The sequence below is a fragment of the Haemorhous mexicanus genome, chromosome 28 (assembly GCF_027477595.1).
Source record: "Haemorhous mexicanus isolate bHaeMex1 chromosome 28, bHaeMex1.pri, whole genome shotgun sequence".
NCBI lineage: Eukaryota > Metazoa > Chordata > Aves > Passeriformes > Fringillidae > Haemorhous > Haemorhous mexicanus.
In genome coordinates this window covers 3657185-3677416 of record NC_082368.1, presented here as the reverse complement: position 1 = coordinate 3677416, position 20232 = coordinate 3657185, and the positions used below count along the sequence as shown (strand labels likewise).

The window sequence follows — 20232 nt, the reverse complement described above, 5'->3', positions numbered from 1 at the left end:
TTAAAGGCCTTCCAGCCCAACCCCTTCCATGGTTCTGAGCACTTGCCTTCACCTTGATTCACGTAACAACGTGCTGTAGAAAGTCTTGGCACTCACCATATGAATATTTAACTACATTAAATCATGCATTCATGTACAGGTTATAAATAGCTGCTGTATACATTTTCTCTCCCAGAAGCAGAGCCATTCCACTCCTGTGCTCCAGGGAATGGGCTCAGTCAGCCTGGAGAGAAGGAAGGGAGGAAGGAAGCTGGTCACACTTCCCTGGGGCAGGGGAAAATGAGAATAAACTCACTGACAGACACAGAACATGGCTCTGCTCAGCAATGAGAGACTGAGAACAGCCCAAACTGTACAGTGACATCAACACACACACACACATAGGACCAGATGTCATGGAACCAAAATGCCACTAAACTCTTGTAAACTCAGATTACAGTGCCAGGAAAGCTGGGGAAGGAAGCATCAGTGTGCATAGACCAGTATTTCAGTTCCCCACGTATTCACCATTTCAGAGCCTGAAAAGTGCCAGGACCCAGCTGCTCTTGGTGCACCTGGGTGGGTCCATCCCTCACAAGGGTGTGAAGGATGTTGGAAAAAACGTGGGAGAGTCAGGTTTTGAAAGTATTAGCACTGGTTCACTTAGAAAGCTGAGCTTCAAACGAGTTGTAAAATATTCTGTTCTGCAGTGCTAAAATTTAAGCCCTTAAATTTTCCCTCTCTTTAAGCAGATTGTCAAGAATCCTGACCAAACATCACAGCAGGACCACAACACCGAGGGAACTCTCAGTCCCTGTCCTGCTGGAGGGCACACCCAGCCCTCGGGAGGGAGGAAGACAAAGAGGTGCCATTCCCAGTGATCACCTGGTGCAATGAGCTTCCTGCAGTGTTTGTTCTGCCGAGGGAAGGCAAAGCAGCTGCCACACAGAGTCCCCTGGAGGTTCTCTCAGCACAGCACAGCCCAGCCCCTGCACAAACACCCATTCTCTGAGCCAACCCCAGCCTCCAGCAGCCCCACACTGCCAGGGTCAGCCCAGGACCCCCAGGCACAGCCCCTGTGCCCCTCTCTGAGCACCAGCCCAGGACCTCCAGGCACAGCCCCACTGCTCCCCTCACATCCCAGGCTGAGCACAACCTCCTGGGACTGAGTCTGACAGCACCAGGCTCCAGGAGCTCACAAGGGCACCTGCACAAAAAGGTGCTGTCCAGAAAAGGGGGGAATTGCAGAAGCAGAGCTCTCTCCCAGCTGAGTCTCTGCTGTAACACCACCTTTTAGGTGAAAAATCAAACTGCTAACAGGCAGTGCCCCACACCAAACCCATCAGGACACAAGCTCATCCATCCCTCCAGCTCCTGTCCTGACACTGCACAAGAGAAAGTACAGACTGCCAGCTCAGAGCTGGACTTTGCATTTTCTTGCTGCTTTGGGGGAGTAAATCATTGCCAGAGGAAAACCACTCAACCAGATGAACTAAGCACACACAGCTGCTGCACATCCCAAAGCACCCACCATCCCTGCCTGGAATTCACCTGGCATTGAAAGACTCACCCATGTCATGGATCAGTAACAGGAAATCACACATCAAGCTCAACAAAAATCAAGTTTAGCACAAATATAAAATATTCAAGTGGATTAATTTAAAAAAGTACAGTGAAGGAATTCAGCCCAGAGCAAATTCAATATTCCCTTAAACAGGACAATCTTGGGAACACAAAGCCCTTAATTCCAGCTGCATCACAGGGAATTCTCACATAAGCTGCTCTTTGAACTTGAAGCAGCATTTCTCTGATACAGAATTGTAAGCTCACATGTTATCACAGAAGTTTAATGCCCAAGTGGGCCTTGCTGGGAGAACCATGGAAAAAAAAAAAAAAAGAAATAAAAAGAGCCAAGAAGCCAGGCTTGCAGGTGAAATGGGATTGTACAAAACAGGATTGAGCCTTGGCAGTATTTCCAAAAGATTAAAATAACTTACAAGTTACTCCAAACCCTGGACATGCTGCTTTGGAAGCAACCAGAACAAACCAGGAATTCTTTCTCCCTCACACATGTGGAGATTCTGGGAAGATTCCAGGAAATCCTCTGTGTTGAGGGGCAGAAGCAGCTGAAAGCACGGGCCAGCATGGAGGGACCAAAAGATTCAAAGCCTTATTTTTTTCAAATTTTTTTTTTTAATAAAGTTAACAGTAAAACAAAATTCACAAGCCTTCCCCTCCCGAGCTGGTTTCCTCTTCACACACACAACACACAAACAGAGGCTCCAACCCAGAAATGAAACTGCTCTAAGGACAACGAGACGTGATGGAGGAGGAGTCTGGGGCTGTCCGTACTCGAGGTTAAAAGAAGCAGATCAGGTATGTGTGGGTTGATTTGTGTTTGTTTGCTTCTTAGCCAAACTGGAAAAAGAAATTTCCAGGCCCAGAAGCTGAAAAAGAAAATGGAAGATAATCAGGATTTTTCAAATCCAAATTGGTTTAGTGCAATGCTAAGCAGCACGTGGATGGCCAAGCCCACACACAGCTCCAGAATGAGGAGGCCCCAAGTTTGTGGCTTTGGAACCCAGAAGAACCAGAACCAGCTGACACTGTGCAGGCAGAACTTGGAAAGAGATTTGTGCAAGAGCCAAATGCTCTCCTCAAGCAGCACATCCACTGGGAGCCCCAGCTGCCCTGCCAGGGGCTCTGTGTACTCACAACTTCATGGCTGGGAGGAGAACATCTCACCTACCTTCGAAGCTGAAGCCCCCTGGCCCGCTGAAGAAGGCCTTGAAGATGTTATTTGGATCAAATTCTACAGGGAAGAGAAGGAATTCATGAGCTGCAGCCAAACAACCATCACATTCCCACAGTTCAGGAGCTGTCAGCTGACTCCAGAGAGTGTCTCAGAAGGGGACACAGGGCTGGCCTCAGGGCCATGCAGTGACCACAAACAGGTAAAGCAGAGAGAACCTGCCACAGGGCAGCCCAAGGATCTGGAGAAGCAGCATTTAGGGACCCACAATGACACTCTTTACCACATCCTGTGACAGATTTCTGCCCAATGGCAGCTGCTGCCCACCAGCTGAGCCAGCACCCACCAGTGTCCCAGGCTGCTCCCAGCCAGAACCACTCAGTTCATCCCAGGGCTGGCAGGGACTAAACCAAGTCAATTCATGGAACCATTCCCAACAGCAGGCTTGTTTTAGGGCTAAGGCAGACTCTAAAGGGTTAAAGGCTGCCATGGCAGGGTGTTGTAAAGAACACTGACCTCCCATGTTTAATCCATCCTCTTCCAAGTCCTGCCCACTGTCATAGCGAGCCTTCTTCTTGGGATCTGACAGGATGGTAAAGGCTTCACCAACCTCCTTAAATTTCTTCTCTTCTTCCTTCTGTACTTCTGCACTTGCTCCACTGTGTCTGTCTGTGGATACAAACAAGCAGGAAAAAAACTTTTAATTTTCAGTGCAAATGGATAATGTCAAACACTCCCAAGCTCCTGCTCCAGATCTGTGGGGTCAGAGCTGCTATTTCCCAAGAAATTCCCTCTTCCACACACATTTCTGCCTCAGTGCTGGCTGCACAGGGCACACAGAGACTGCTGGGGGTACCTGGATGGTGCATTAGTGCTCTTTTCCTGTAAGCTTTCTTGATCTCATCTTCAGAGGCGTTTTTGTTCACCCCCAGGATTTTGTAGTAGTCTTTCCGTTTGCTCTTTTTCAGTTCCACCTGTGCATTCTTTAGGAGCTGCTTGTGTTCTGGAAAGGAGCACAACACCAGAGGGGAGGAGTTACTCCATCCCTTCCACTTCAGGCCACTCAGAAAGCAAGGGGACAGCCAAGACAGGAAGCAAACCCAGCCATTCTGAACCTGCCTCAGACACAAGGTGAATTATCACCTCAGCCTTCAGAGCTGGGAGAGAAACCAGACCAGAGACTTCCAGTGCTTCTGAGGGCTTCTCCAAATTGTCCTGTTGGGGTATTAGGCTGCAAATCACAGCATATTGTGGAGGAAAAAAGGAACAACAAAAATGCCAGCTCAGGGAAATCTGTGCACACACAGAGAGTGCTTTTGTGCTCACCTTTTGTTTTCTCTGTCTGATAAACCTTCTCATAGTCTCTTACAGCATCTTCATATTGCTCTGTGTCCATGTAACTGTGGAAAGAAACACAGGTGGCCAAGGTGTCCTTCACAGGAACATCAGAAGGGGTTCAGGGCTGTCTGGGTGGATGTGGATTAAGAGAAGTGCTCTGGACTGCAGCAGATCAGACCTCAGAGGAGCCCTGACACTTGTGGGACACCCTGTCACAGGAACCTGCACTCTGGGCTCCAAAGGGACTCTGAAACCTCCTTTGGCAGCACAAGCTCTGCTTTAAAGACCTGGTAATTCCAATATGCACCTGCAGGAACTGATCCCAGCCAGCCTGAGCTCCAGGAAGCTGGTGCAGGGTCAGAGCTGGCACAGAGCTTCACAGTGGCAGTGCTGGTCAGGAGTGACAATCCTGGCACCTCTGAGGGACACATGTCTGTCTGTCACCCCTCAGCCTGACTCACACATTACCTACTCACTGTAACAAGGCAATTACACAGATGGGAGGTTGGAAAAGATTGATCTTGGAGGTCTTTTTCAATCTCTTTTCCAACCACTGTAAATTTGCAATTGCAGACATGGAGAGAGAGGGGCTCTGTGGGACAGAACACCTAGAAACACACTCAGTGTCTATAAACACAGTAAGCTGAGTCAAGTCTTAGAACAAATCCTCCCTAAATCCTGTTCAGATCGGACATGAGGAAGAATTTCTTCACTGAAAGAGTGGTCAGGATTGAAACTGGGTGCCCAGGGGGGTGGTGGAGTCACCATTCCAGGAGATGCACAACTGGATGTGGTACTCAGTGCTCTGGACTACTTGACAAGAATGTAATTGGTCAAAGGTTGGTGCCTTTGCACCAGGCAACGATGAGGGAGGGAGAAGGGATTGATCCAGCAGAACCAAACTATGTATTGAGTTTAAAAAAACTCCAGGTCCTGGTGATTTTACAGCCCCATCTCCACCACTTACCCTGCAGGCAAGACAATGATTTTGGAGGTCTTTTCCAACCCAAATGATGCTATAAGTACACCATCAAGAGGCAGTGCCAGACCCAGGCAGGCAGGAGAGGCCACAGGGAGCTACCCCCATCTCCTCAGCACCATAAGGACGAGGAATAAATTCAGGGCCTCACTGCTTCTATTCAGTCAAGCTCCAGATTTGTGACCCTGTCCCTCAGAGCTGCCAGGAGCACACTCCAGTGCCAAGGTGCACTCACCACTGTGCCCTCCTCAGGTAGGCTTTGACATAGGTGTCATCCAGCTTCACCGCGTTCGTGCAGTCGTCGATTGCTTCTTCCAGTTTCCTAAGCTACAACATCAGACACAAGAGAGTGAACCCCACACAGAGAACAAACTGCACATGACTTCAGGCTAAGGAAAGGTGGGAAGAATCTGGGAAAATCTCAGTTTTCTGTGTCTCCATCTAGGATTTTTTTTTTTTTTCCAATTTCTCACAAACTCAGAGCTTTTGTTCACTGGGGAAAAAAAAATCAGTGACATGACAGAGCTATGTGGTGTTTCTGTGTCAGAAATGCACTCAAAACCAAGGGCCTTCCTGATAGCAATCCCAATTCTGTGTCCAAACTAATTCCTGGGCAGGAAGATAAACCTAAAAATATTTAAAAGAAGTCTTTTGGAAAAAGTGTTGTTTGTTTTCAGACACAAACATGGAAGACATCCATTATGTGGCCTCCAGCTCATCCCACTTCCCAGGTTTTGGGAACAGCCTGTGTCTCTTGACCAAGTGGGGGTGTCTGGGGAAGCAGCATCAACACTGGGACAGCTGAGGAAGAAAAATGCCCAGAGGGCACAGGGTGGGAATTGGGAGCACTGTCACATGACTGGCTGCTGCTCTGGACAGTGCAGGACTAAAATTCAACAGCAAACTGAAGAAGTGTCATGGGGCTTTAAATCAGGTCGTTTTGTTTTGTTTTTTTTAACATAAAAACACAAAGCAAGACATGATTTACAAAAAGAACAGGAAAATAAATCTGTTCATTCCTGGGAAGGAAACAAACAGAGACAAGGGTGATTTTTGCTGACTAAGATAAGGCTGAAGCATGTCCCTCCTCTCCCTCCCACTGAATGCAGCCCAAGTATTTGAGTTTTGCTTCTGCAGGAGTCAACTGCTGGCTGTTGGGAACTGATCCAAGTGCTGTGCAAGCACAAAGCCCTGAAACACTGCCCATGGCCTCAGAGATGCTGCCCAGCAGCCAGGAGAGCCTGTGCTTTCCAGAATAACTCATCTGTGGTTTATCACTGCCATGCTGAGGGATTTGGCAACAGACACCTGCCAGGTGAACGTCCCTTACCTTTGAATTAACCGTCCCTCTGTTGCAGTAGAGTTTGGCATTTGTTTTGATATTATTTGGGTCTATTCCTAGTGCCTCTGTGTACAGTTCATAAGCTAGCTTGTAGTTGCCTTTCTTGAATGCTTTATTCCCATCTTCCTTCTTCGCTTTAAGTGCTTTGGCATTCTGAAAGGAAACACAGCTGGGTAAGGAAACAAGGTCAGGGGGGCCAAGCACCTTGTTCTGCCAGACAAGGGTCCTCAGACACAACAGTTGCAGGATACAAATCACAGCCTTGCTCCAGCAGCTGAAATGATCTCACTTTGCCTTTCCCCAAAGAGAGGCACTAAGGAACAGCCAGTGCCAGTTCCAGGCATCCTCCATAGGAAAAAGGCTGCCTAATTTTTAAGAAGAGACCATGACAGTGCAGTAAATTTATGGATTAAACTAAAAGGACCAGGAGTTCACAAATTTATGGATTAAACTAAAAGGACCAGGAGTTCACTTTCTGAGAGCATATGAACAGATTTAGAGTCAAAGAACTACACCAGGGAAGGAGCAACACAGAGGAACAGTGTTAAATGAAAGTCAGGGTATTGGCCTGGATATTGGACCTGAAAGTCAGGAGTTCCTTTAAGACAAAGGTATCAGGTTTTATTGCTCCTCTGTCTGACCAGGGAACAAAGAGTGAGGGGGAGGCTGCTTTAAAATATCACAATCTGCTAAGAAACAGTTTCTAGGAGCTTGGCTTTATCTGAGGCAGCAGCTGGTTGTCTTTGGGAAGGTTTGGACACACTGCCTGCTCCTGGACATCTGGGAAAGCCAATTGTGATATTTGCTGGGTCCCCAGGACGAAGGAGGAATCTGACTCCATGTTCTTAGAAGGCTAATTTATTATTTTATGATATTATATTATATTATATTAAAGAATGCTACACTAAAACTGTACTAAAGAAAAGAGAAAGGATACAGACAGAAGGCTCAACATGATACTAATAAAAAACTCGTGACTGCTTCCAGAGTCCCAACATAGCTGGACTGGGATTGGTCATTAAGTCAAAACAATGCACATGAAACCAATCAAACATGCACCTGTTGGATAAACAATCTCCAAACCACATTCCAAAGCAGCAAACACAGGAGAAGCATTCAGATAATTATCATTTTCATTTTTCTCTGAGGCTTCTCAGCTTCCCAGGAGAAGAAATCATGGTAAGGGGATTTTTCCAGAAAATATGACAGTGACAGCCAGTGATGAGGGAGGGAGAAGGGATTGATGTAGCAGAACCAAACTATGCGTTGAGTTTAAAAAACCCCAAATTCTGGTCATTTTACAGCCCCATTTCACCACTTACCCTGCAGGCAAGACAGGCCTTCTTGTGGATGATGGAGGGGAAAGGCATTGATCCAGAAGAACCAAACTACGTGTTGGGTTTAAAAAACCCAGATCCTGGTCATTTTACAGCCCCATTTTCACCACTTACCCTGCAGGCAAGACAGGCCTTCTCATGGTCAGGGGCCATCCTGAGGGCCTGCACAAAGAACTGCACGGCCTTCTCGATGCAGTCCTCGTAGTACAGGCACAGCCCGCGCACGTACAGCGCGTCGGCGTTGGTGGAGTCCATCCTCAGGATATCACTGCAATCAAGGACAGCAGCAGTAAGGGACATCCTCCCTGCTCCTGCTGCCTCCTGACCCCCACAAGAACCTCCCTCCACCGAGAAAATACTTCCCTGTGGTATCTTCTGGGTCCCCCATCGGAGGAGGAATGGAGGAATCTGACTCCATGTTCTTAGAAGGCTAATTTATTATTTTATGTTGCTATATGATATTAAAGAATGCTACACTAAACTATACTAGAGAAAGGATACAGACAGAAGGCTTAACAAGATACTAATGAAAAACCCATGACTTTCTCCAGAGCCCCAACACAGCTTGGCTGTGATTGGTCATTAAGTCAAAACAATTCACAGGTTGGATAAACAATCTCCAACCACATTCCAAAGCAGCAAAACACAGGAGAAGCAAATTAGACAATATTGTTTTCCTTTTCCTCTGAGGCTTCTCAGCTTCCCAGGAGAAGAATCCTGGGCAAAGGGGATTTTTCAGAAAACAGCACAGCGACAACACCCAATTATTTTAACAAGTCTGTGGTACAGGTAAGGTAAAAGGACAGAAGCCTCCTCGAGCAGGATGGCTGGTTGTGAACAGGGTCTGGATGCAACTTGCTAGGAAGATTTATGGGGATAAATTCACACATTCCCTCTTCATCACAATGTTTGTTGGACAATACCCTTTTCCTGACTCACAGATGGGGCAACTGAGAGGCATTTAAAAATTTTTATTTTATTTATTTTATTTATTTTATTTTCAGTCTCATGTGAAGGGTGATATAATACAGATGTTATAATTCACACCACCACAATCAGAATCCAACTATTTCATAATTACTATGCACTCTAAGTATTTCTTGGCCTATCAGCTTTTGTCACCCTATGCTGTAAATGCCTTAAAGTAAATAATCTAAAATTACCCCTCGTGGCTCCTACTACAATGCATCTTTCACAGTTCTATTTCTCCAAAGTATCTAGTCTTACTCGCAAGGCCATCTTTTGAAACTTTCTTCTGGCTCCATTTCTCTCTCACCAATATCTCAAAGTTTTGACAGCTCCTCAGCATCTCTTGTCTCAAAGTTTCCATGTGGATGCACACTGTGGGGCCCTTCTGTCAAGCCCTAAAAGCTCTCTACAAATCCATTTCCCATAGCATGCACTAAGTGTCCCGGACATATTTTATGAAAGATCCTTTTGACAGGATTCTTCTCCTGAGAAGCCTCAGAGGAAAAGAAAAACAATGATTATCTGCTGCTGTGGGATGCAACAGGAGCATCTTTGATTGGTCTCATGTGGTTATTTTTAATTAATGGCCAGTCCCAGTTTAGCTGTCTCAGACTCTTTGGTCAGTCACAAGATTTTATTATCATCCCATTCCATTCCTTGCTAGCCTTCTGATGAAATCCTTTTCTTCTATTCTTTTAGTATAGTTTTAATATATCATTTTCTTTTCATATAATATACATCATAAAATAATAAATCAGCCTTCTGAAACAAATCTGAGTCAAGATTCTCATCTCTTTCCTCGTCCCTGCGAACACCATCACACACTGAGGAATATTTGTATTTTCTATTCCCTCACTTATTGCAGGTGTGGAGCACATGGCCAGGGCTCCCCAGCAGGTGCCCCTCATCCCCAGCCCTCAGACACTCACCTGGCCACAGACTGTGCCTCGGGATACCGGCCCAGCAGTGCCAAGCACTCAGCCTTGAGGATTTTGAAGCGGTGACAGGCGGGAGCGAACTCCAAAGCACGATCCATGCAAAACACAACCTGGGGTGGGAGAAACCACAGCCCTGAGCACAGCAAAGAGCCAAGGGCCTGGTCTGAACTGCTGGCCCATGCGTGAGGTGTGTGTTTGATCAGGAAGGTGAGCGTGCAGACACCCACCTCCACCGCTTCTTCAAGTTTCCTAAGCTACAACATCACACACAAGAGAGCGAGCCCCACACAGAGAACAAATTCTGCACCATGACTTCAGGTGTGAAGAATCTGGGAAAACCTCACTGTTTTCTCTGTCTCCATCTAGGATTTTTTTTCCAATTTCCCATGCTGCAGACACATTGCATTGGAAAATTTTCCTGATATGCTTTTCAAAGTGCATACCTTTCTCAAAGGTTCTGCTATTTTCCTGATATGTTTTTCAAAGTACATACCTTTTTGAAAGGTTTTGCTATTTTCCTGATATGTTTTTCAAAGTACATTATCTTTTTCAAAGCCTGTGCTTTGTGTGCCAAGGTCTGAGGCACCTGCTGTGTTATTGTGACAGAGCACTACACAAAACTCAAGGGACACCTGTATGAGGTCCATCCCTTTAACCCTTCTAAACTGCAAACCCCAAAGAAAGGGCCAAGAAGGACAATCCTGCCCCTGTTTCCTGCAGTATAAAGCCATGTGGGAGGGACAGAAATTCAATAGACTGAGACAGTTTGGACTGGACAAAACACAAAAAAGTACAGTGCAAGGACTGATCTTCCACTGGCCTGACAGCTATGGGCAGGGTGAGCTAATGGGTCTTTTCCATCCCTGCACTCTGGTGGGGACATCTGTGCAAGAACAGGGCATTGTTCCCCAAGGTTCATCTGCTCCTCAGCCCGTGACATCACGGCCCTGCTGTGGGAAGCACTGTGCTCCAGAGCCAAGGGCTCCTGGGTGAGGCAGGAGCAGCTCTCCAGAAACAAAGATCAAGTTTCATGCCAGCCTCCCCAGTGAAGTGGGACTGGGGAAGTGAGGGACAGATGCAGATGCCCAGGCAGGGCAATTCCTGCACAGGAAATTCAGATTGATCACACATCCCATTTGCTCCTCAGAAACAGGTGATACAAAGCTGGGATTTACCCTTCCAAAATCTTGAGCTTAGCCTAAGAGTGACCTGAACAATGAGCTCAAGGTACCAGACAATCTCTTTTCTGGGATAAATCTGAGCCTTACATGCATCCACTGCACAGAAACAGTTGCATGAGAAATGCTTGGTGCCTTTCAGATTTCAGGCTGTCATTTCTTGTTCTATCAGGTCAGTACCAGCTGCATCCTGTTACAATCCTTGGGAAGAAAGACCTGGAAGCTGTAAGGAGAATGGCCCATGCAGATCTGCATTCCTCCTTGTATGACCCTCACTGGCACACAGCATGCCTTTTTCTAAATTTTTTTTTTCTTTCAAAGAGTTGAGAAAGAAGAATCCTGGATATGCATTTCAGGAGCAAAGTGTGATCAAATGCTGCTGCTGACAAAATCTGTCTCAAACAGCTCAATCATGACTCCACTCACCCTGCAAAGCAAACAGTGACAGAGGGTTGGCCTGACCCAGCCACCTCCTCACTTGTCATCTGGTCAGTGCTCAGGGAGCACGAGCTCTGCCACTTCCAGAGCTGACACAATTCACCAGCCAGCCCTGCTCCAAGAGATGTGGCACAGCACCTCCCAAATACCCAGCCAGGAGAACAGGCACACACCTGCCTGGGCCATGTCAAACACACCAGTTCTTTATAAGAGCACAGCAAACAAGTTAATCTCACCTTCCTGAAATCCCGTTTCTCAAAATCCACTTCAGCTATTTTTTCATACTCAAGCACAGTCGTGGCATTCTTCAGCTGAAAGACAGAACACACGAGTGCTGCAGGACAATCTCTGCTCTGAAATGCCACCGAGCAGCATTTCAACAGCCAGTCCCTGAATGTCAGAGCCAAAACTACTGCAGACCATGGAGCAGTAATGCAGATGCCATCAATACTTTTGCCAGCATTGAAATCAGTTTGAAATAAAGTGACTGAACTGAGAGTCCAGGAAAATGTACCCTGTGAAAGAGACACAAGGGCAGCTGCCTTACACTACTCTCCATTTCTCCTTTGGCCAGCTCAGCCCCCTGAGCATCTCCTGGGGACGATTCCATCTGAAGATCCTCTTACCTCCTGCTGTGCCTGGGTATTTTTATGATCCAGTTCTAAAACTCGTTGAAAGCAGCGGCTGGCAGCCATGGCATTCCCTAGGGAAAGGTGGCACTTCCCTTCCCGGAGATGGCCCTGGGAACACAGGGAAAAGGGATCTGCAAGAGCTGTAACAGGTGCAGAGAAGAGAGTGAAAGAGGTGCTTGAAGCTCTCCACGTACCCGTACAAAGCTGTCGTCCAACCTGACTGACTGCTGAGCATCCTCCAGTGCTTCTCGGAACCTCCCCAGCATCATGAGCGTGGCAGCTCTGTTCCCATAATAACTGGCATTATTGGGACACGTATCTGGAGAAAATGCAAGGCTCATTATCGGTGTAATGCAGCAGCTGCACAATTTGTGGCACTTAAGAACATTGGCCCTGACTGGCATTATCGATCTGGTGACATTTCCCAAGGTAATTAAAGCAGGCAAGAGGTTTTCCTTCAGTATGTGCTGTCAGAAACCCCACTGGTGTGTTTGAAATCAGCAACCAGCTCCAGTTTTAGACATGGGGCTCAGTAAAGATTGATATTATCAGCTGTTCTCACCTATGGCTTTTGTGTAGTAGTTGAACGCTTCGTTGTAATCTTTCTTGGCATAGTATGCATTTCCCTGCTCCTTGAATGCTTCTGCTTCTCTGGAAGGAAGCAAAATACCACATTTTCAGAAGAACTGAGCACCAGACAGATTGTGACCATGACATGCATCTGACCCCCAAGCAGTATAACTGTTTAATGCTCCAAATTTAAGCTGGTTCTCGTGAGATCTCCCCAGCACACACTGCCCAGCACACCCCATTTGCTGCTGGCTCCCAGCTACTCCAGGGATCCACTGGGATAGTCAGTGATATTTCCAGGCCAAATTTTACTGGGATGCAACAGAAGCCTAAAGCCACCTTTGAGTCCCCTCAGTGTCCAGCAGAACACCCTGGTTTGCAGTTCATCCAACAGCCCCCTCCTGCAAGGTGCTGCACCTCAGAACAAAAGAGACAGTGCAGGCTCTTTCAGGAGTCCCACATACTTATAAACCAGAGCCAAGAACAATTTCCACATTCAAAAGACAGCTAAATCAAAGAGAAATATGGGTACAAGCCTGCAAGAGAAGCCTGGCACTGCCTTGGCAACAGGTCTAGAAATAGTCCTCACACTCAAGAGCAAGCATTTGCAGAGACAGTTTGGGACATTTAAAAACACACAACATATGGTTTGAAGCAGCTTCCCTTAAACTCTCGAAAGCAAAGCTTCCCCTGAGGGAAACCAAGGCCCTTCTCTTCCCTCATCTCCCTTCAGCCTTCCACCTGCCCAGGGCAAGAGGGAGAGCACATCACAGTGATGGAACAGCAAATGTGAGCTGTGCTCAGCAGGATGACCTGGGAGAGAACAAAGGGAGTTGTGTTGGAACAAGTTCCCATGTTTTCAGCCCTGCTCAGGCTGCCATTGGCCATTCCCACACAACCACCTCATGCAGGAGTTGTTTTCACTGAGCAATCACAGATTTCCCAGCTGGCAGAACAACGGACACTGGGAGCTGGGATGTGTGCTCTTCACTTTCAGTTTTAAGTTTTGCTGTGTGCTACACCCCAGCTGAGTCCAGCCACAGCCCTGCGGGAGTTAAATGCTAGGAGGAGATGAGATGGGTAAGAACTGTGGCAGAGCAAGGGGTAGCACACACCCACTGCCCCCCAAGGGCCTTGTCCTGGCTCCTGGGTCAGCTCCTCCCACTCCTGCCCCAGAAAATGATGAAGAGATGGGAAACTGCCATCCCTCCTCTGCCACAGCCCTCCCAGCATCACACCTGAGGCAGGTGCTGCAGCCTGGCTTTTCCTCAGGAGCCAGTACCCAGCAGAGTTCCAGGAGCTCTGCACTCTCCCAGCTACACTGATGTGCAGCAAGGATATGCCTGTGGGATGGATCCATATCACAAGCATTAGGATGCAAACTCTGCCTGATTAAAATGTTTCCAAACACAACCACCTGTTTTGAATATTACAGATCAAATATCTAAATACAGTGGAAAAACTACTCAGCACTTCTGCACTTTTGGAACCCGTGCAGTAAAGAGTTTCACTGTTCTCTTGTTTCTGTAATCACAAATAGAATAGAGAATCACAGATCCTATAAAAGCTCCTTCCCTCAGGTCTTTGTTGTACAGTCTAAAGAAATGGGTGAACAGTCTTAATGGCAGAACTCACCTGAGTCACCACCACAACCTGTCCAGCACAGTGCGCTGATTCAAAATCTTTTAGCCATTTTACCTGTCCTGTCATGAGGAATTACCATCTAACAGACACAGCTAAAGGCTGGCTGCCAGAGCACCCCATCTGCCACAAACTGCTGGGAAGAGCTGGGAAAACAGGAGGAAGAAAACATAACCCTGGCAAAGCCAATTTTCAGAAAGCACCAGCACTTTGACACGCCAGAGAAACACTCCCACACAAAGATTACTGTTTTCTACTCTTTTTTTTATTGGTCTGTTTTCCTTTTAAGCATTTTAATACAGATCAATGTATCAACAAGTCACACTGCCTGGGGTGACACTGGCAGAAAGGAGAGCACAGGTATTTCTGCTGCTCACATGGCCTAAGGCTTAACCATGAAGATTGTGAAAGCAAATCACCTCCACAGCAAGAAGGCAAAGGACCTGCTGGAGCTGTCAGGCTGGGCTCAAGCTCCAGCACCAGGACAGAAGCAGCTCTGCCCTGCTGTGCCCTGAGCACACAGCCCTTGTTTACCATGGCTCTGGCTCCAACAAGGAGAACTGCAGCCCCTGATCTCACTGGGGATTGTTTCAGCCCAACAGATGCTGTGGCCTCAATGAGCTCATTCTGCCTCCTGCGCTGCTGGGGCCTGCACTCCCCACTTGCTACTTTTGACACTGAAGAAGAATCGTGCTTTGCTGAAACACACCCCCAGCTGAATGGGTGTCTTTGTGACGGGGTTGGTGTCTTCACTGAGCTGCTCCACGCTGGACACAGAAACAGAGAAGAGCTGCACCAAGGAGCTGGGTAAGAAGCTTGTCTTTCATCACTCACACGCACCACAGGCACAGGAGGGGCTGGTGGGAGTGACTCTTCTTGCAAGCAAGGCAATTATTTCTTTTCTCTTTTATGGTATTTCTCAGCACCTCTAATACTTGAAGTACTTTGGTCCCAGTCACCCCAGAGAACCTGCCACCATGGAATCATTTGGATTGGAAAAAACCTCCGAGATCTCAGACACCGATCACCACCTTGTCAAGCAGACCAGAGAGCACTGAGCGTGATGTCCACTCACTCTCTGAACATCTCCAGGGATGGGAAATCCAACTGCACCCTGGACAATGTCTGACAACCCTTTCTGTGAAGAAATTCCACCTGCTGTCCAAGCTGAACCTCTTCTGGCACAGCTGGAGACCAAGGAAGACAAGCAGCAGCTGCGTGCGCTGACGCTCCCTCACACACTCAAGCTCTGAGGATGGAGCTCGCTGCCTGCCTGGGGAGAGAGGAACCAGCACAAGGCTCCTTCTCCTCCCTGTGCCCTGTGAAAGCTCAGTCCCTGCTCGTTCCCAGCACAGCAGCTCTTGGAGAAGCCATCCTGCACACAGTGACACAATCCCACGCTTGCCTAACAACTCCTGCCTCCTCCTCAGAGCTTCCACACGCTGCCCCCGCTCGAGTGCCGATCGTGGCTTCCACCTCCCACTCCAGCTCCCAAAGAGACTCCTGCAGACACCTGATTTTCTGTCATGGGAACCTTCAGGGATCTGTAAGCCAGCAGCTCTTGATCCAGGTGTGCTGGCACAGCCCCTGGGCAGGGATGTGCCAAGGCAATACCACCAGTGACAGAAATCCAACACCTAAGCAGGAGGCAGAGTCACTATCTCCCAGCTCCCCTGACCCTCACTCCCACTTCACTGCCTGCCTCCATTATGAAACTGTGGCAAAACCCTAAAATAGCCAGGATTTAAGGAAGGCTCCAAAATCCTGTCCTGACCAAGTAATCTTTCCTGTTATGCTCTGGCAATTTGTGCAGTTCTTGCAGAAGCTTTTCCATCAAGAGGATATGGTGCTTTTATCAGGCATTTTTGGGGGTGAAATCCCACCCAGATTCTCAGCTGTCAGATGTGACTCAGCCACTGGGGTAAAATAAGTTGGGTGATCTCAATTCAGTTTACAGCAGGCAGATGTCTAGAGCTTAAAATTAGCCACCATGTTTGCCCCTGGACATACAATACTCTCCCCTCCCTTCTTTCAGGACTTGGAAGAGCAACAAAACACTCCCTGTGCCAGAAAGATACACAGGGTACACTTCAGAGACCTGTCCTCAGGTGAGGTTTGACACTGAGTGAGGATTTAGGCATATATAGGAATAAAGGAATATATATTTACATCTATAGGAATATATTACATATACTAATATAGGAATATATGAATATAAAGGAATATATATTTACAACTTCCTCATGAGGGGCTGCAGAGGGCCAAGCACTGAGTTCTTCTCTCTGGTGACCCCAGGGAATGGCTGGAGCTGGGTGAGGGAGGGTTAGGTTGGATTTTAGGAAAAGATGCTTCCCCCAGAGGGTGTGTGGGCACTGGGACAGGGCAGAGGTCACACACACTGGTGTGTGACAGGCTGCTGTGCCCTGCTGGGCAGAGCAGAGCTGATTCCTGGCACATCAGCTCCCCCCAACGCACAGACACCGTGGCAGAGGCTCAAAGCAGACCCTCAGACCTCAGGGAAATCTGAGTCTGGACACACAAATATCTACATGGATGGGCCAAGGACTCACCCATGGAAACAGAAAGGGCTGCCTTGAGCGAAGCTCAAAACTCTCAGAACATTCCTCATAACTGAGGGCAAACTCAGAAGACCAAAAGAGGCACAAGAACCAAAATATGCCCCAAGAAATCCAAGAATTGACCCAAACCTTCCCCTGCAGCCACGAGTGAGAAGAGCAGCCCAGCCCCAGCTTTAATTGTGCTGTTATGTAATTCCCAGAGCTCAGAATTAACCTAATTCCCAGCAATGGCCCCATCCTGCCTGGCAGGGCCACAGCACAACTTCTGTGAAAATCCATGGAAAGGTCTAGAATCAGCCTGAGACTGCCTTTTTTTTGAAGGGAGCAATTCCTTTTGAATGAAGGAAGCCAACCAGTTTAAGAATTCCATGGGAAAACAACTGCATCTACATTATGATTCACCTCAAAAAAACACATTTCATGTTAAGGAAATAGGTTGAAACTGTAGGTATGGATCACCTTTTCCTAGTGGATAAAGCAACTGCCTAACTTAGATATTCAAATACTCTGCAGATACACAGGGAAGCAAACAACTACTTGAGTACCTTCTGCTGCTTCTGGTATGATCAGGAGATCTTAAAATAATTCCAGATGAGTAAAATGGGCTGGTTTATCACCTGGAAAGTCCAGGTGTCCATTTACAGGCAGAACAGGAATGGAAAGCCATTTCCAGGTTATCCCAAAGTGACCTGGTGCCCCTCAGATGATTGACCCCCTCCCGCCAGTGCTGCCCCAACACTGGCCAGAAATTACATCTATTCTGGAGGAGCCTCTCTGAGATGCACTGGGAAAGCCTCTTGGTGCTCACCAACACCTGACAAGCTCCAGGTAACACCTGCAGACCTGCCCAGTGACCCACAGCCTGGCCAGGCCCACAACCTCCAGGGCTGTGGGTCACTCCAGGCTCATCACTTTGCTGTGGGAAACGTCAATGCCCCCACAGAGGCACCAACACATCCCAAGCCTGCAGTAGGGCTCTGCAATTTCCTAGCAGTATTTTTCTGACAGCTGGAGGTTTTTTAAGAAAACAAAGCTTCCATATGCTCCAGTGCTGAAGAAGGAGGAGAAAGATCCAGCCTAGAGCATGCACAGGAGCCAGAACCCAGAGGTGCCAGGAAGATGACAAGGAAATTCTCCCGGGCAAAGCTCCAGGGGACCAAGCTCACAAAGCAGCTGGGAGCAGGGAAAAACTGTTACCATGGGTGAGAAACCTTTAAAATTAATGAAGAAACAGGGGAGTTTTTAGGGGTGGTCCAGTCCTGCTCATCAGCTGCTCTGCACTGGTGCACCAACGGATAAAATTAACACAATTACATCAACACTTTCTGCCAGGACCCCAACAATCCCTGAGGCAGCAGCAGACAATAATTATCCTGTGACCACACTCCATTCCTGTGCCCTGGACACCCTGGGAGCCCTCTGGCATGTCTGCAGCTGCTTCAGGGCATTAGTTACATCCATTCTGAAATGCAGATCTCCCCTTTTGGTCGTTTTACTAAGCCATGGAGAACAGAATAGTGCATTTGGACAAAAGTGAGTTCTTGAGCAAAGTATCCATATTCTGCTCTACTGTTACAGCTAAATGGAAATAACAGAACATGGAACGCTCCTTGCTGAGTTATCATAAGGATTCTGAAAAGGCTTTCCCTTATTTTTGCTGATTTTTATGGAAGTGAGCGCACATACACCCCCAAAGGCTGCACCAAATCAGTGTGTCCCATGAGGAACTCAGCCAGCTCTTACCTGGCCTGGGATGTTTCACAAACACCTGACACCTCCTGAGGCTCCAACTCCACTCCCCAACAGAGCAGTTATTGCTCTGATTTCCACAAGAGCAACTGAGCTACCACAGTGAAACATGAAGGGCTGGGATAGGGAAGAGGTTAAAGCACAGAACTGCAAAAAATCAGTGTGTGCAGGGCTGGTTCCTCCAGAGCAACACCAAGGAATCAGCTCCTTGGATCCATATGCATCCAGTTTAGCAAGGGAAAGGCGCAACATTCCCAAAAGAACACGAAAAGGAAACATTGTGAGAGCACCTAATGAAGGCAGCGCACGGCAGGGCCTCGGGAAGAAAGGAGCTGGAGGTCACTACCTGCAGACACCTGTGCCTTCAGCTGGGGTTTTACCTCTGGGAATTTCCACCATTTCAAACACCACACTTCTCTTGCCTGGGGGCAGGAGTGCTGTGCCCACACAGGCCCGTCCCAGCCCCACAGGCTGGGCGATGCCGGTGCTCTGCCAGGCCCGAGTGCCTCCTCAGCAGCTCCCCCTTTCTTGCTCAGCAGGATCTCCCCAGGGAGCTGCTCCTCAGGCCTCAATTCCACAGAATCCCTTGAGCCATCAATGGGAGCCTGAAACCACCACTCCTCAGAGGCCACTTGTGGTTTTATTTCCTCTTCTTCGTTCCACTGAATCATCTTCCAGATCAAACGCCTCAGCTCCTCCAGGAACAGCTCTTTCCTTCCAGGGGTATGAACCCAGCACCTGCCACTCTGGAAAACCAGGGGAGTTTCCAGGACAGGAACCTTCCCACAGCTCACCCACTCCTGGGGGGAGAACGTGCGGGAAAGGTGGGGATCCCACCTCACCCAGGGGATCCCACCTCGCCCTGCCTCAGGTGACACTGGCAGCTCCCCCGGGCACCGACAAACCGAGAGCTCCGGGATGATGGAGCACTCCCGGAGCAGCGCTCTGCATCTTTCCCGTTATCCGCAGCAAGGCAGGACGGAGTGGGACCTACAGATTTCAAACGGACCAGAACCGGGGGAATGCGGGGATGAAGCAGCAAAGGGCTCAGGAGTTTGGAGCCGCCTCTTCCCACGACTTTAATCCTTCCCTCCCCAGCGAGGGGGAGGACGCGCTCCCCGACACCGGTGCGGGTGTGTGGCCTCGGGACACGGGGTGTGAACTGCATTGCTGGGACACGCCGGTAACGGGTGGATGTCCTAATCCCGCTGCACACGGCGGCGGCGGGAGCTCACTGGGGCACACCGGCACCGCGCCGCAAACCCGGCGGCTCCCGGGCCCCGCCGCGTGCGGCCCGCGGCTGTCACCGCCCGCCGGGCCCCGCTGCGGAGCCCCGCCGCTCCCGGCCGGCATGCACGCAGGACTTTGCCCGCGGGGTCCGCCCGGGCCAGGACCGACCGCAGTCCCCGGGCGCGCTCCCGGCCCTGCCGAGCACCGCGGCCCCGGGCCCTGCGGCACTCCAGCCTGGCCGGGCCGCGGCCCGCCCACCGGCAGGGACTGGGGCCGCCATTTCCCCGCCCGGGCCGCCGCTCTACCTGCGCGCCTCCTCGTCGCTGTCGGTCTCGCCGGGCCCGTCGGGCGCCGCCATGACCACATCGCACTCGGCCTCAGCCGCCGCCGCCGCCGCCATCTTACCGCGCGGGGCTGGGCCGGACCGGGGCGGGGCGGGGCGAGGGCCGGAACGGGCGGGATCTCCGCCGGTAGGGCGGGGCGAGGCCCGACCGCCAGGGGGCGCCCGCGGAGGAGCGCGGCGGCGGCATCGGGAGGGGCCGGTACCGGGAGGGAGGCGGAACTCGACCGGGAGGTGGGCG

The 20232-nt window shown here is 49.2% G+C and overlaps 1 protein-coding gene across 1 annotated transcript; it reads right to left on the bottom strand.

Annotated features, from left to right (window-relative positions):
* Positions 1–2149: 2149 nt before the first annotated feature.
* DNAJC7 (DnaJ heat shock protein family (Hsp40) member C7) lies at positions 2150–20181 on the bottom strand. The gene is given in 15 exon segments (XM_059869580.1): positions 2150–2426; positions 2729–2791; positions 3248–3400; positions 3588–3734; positions 4058–4131; positions 5284–5375; positions 6379–6543; positions 7842–7995; positions 9626–9744; positions 11487–11561; positions 11877–11990; positions 12077–12201; positions 12445–12533; positions 19957–20085; positions 20087–20181. Coding segments are annotated over 15 exon segments (1632 nt in total). The 3' UTR covers positions 2150–2388.
* Positions 20182–20232: the final 51 nt, after the last annotated feature.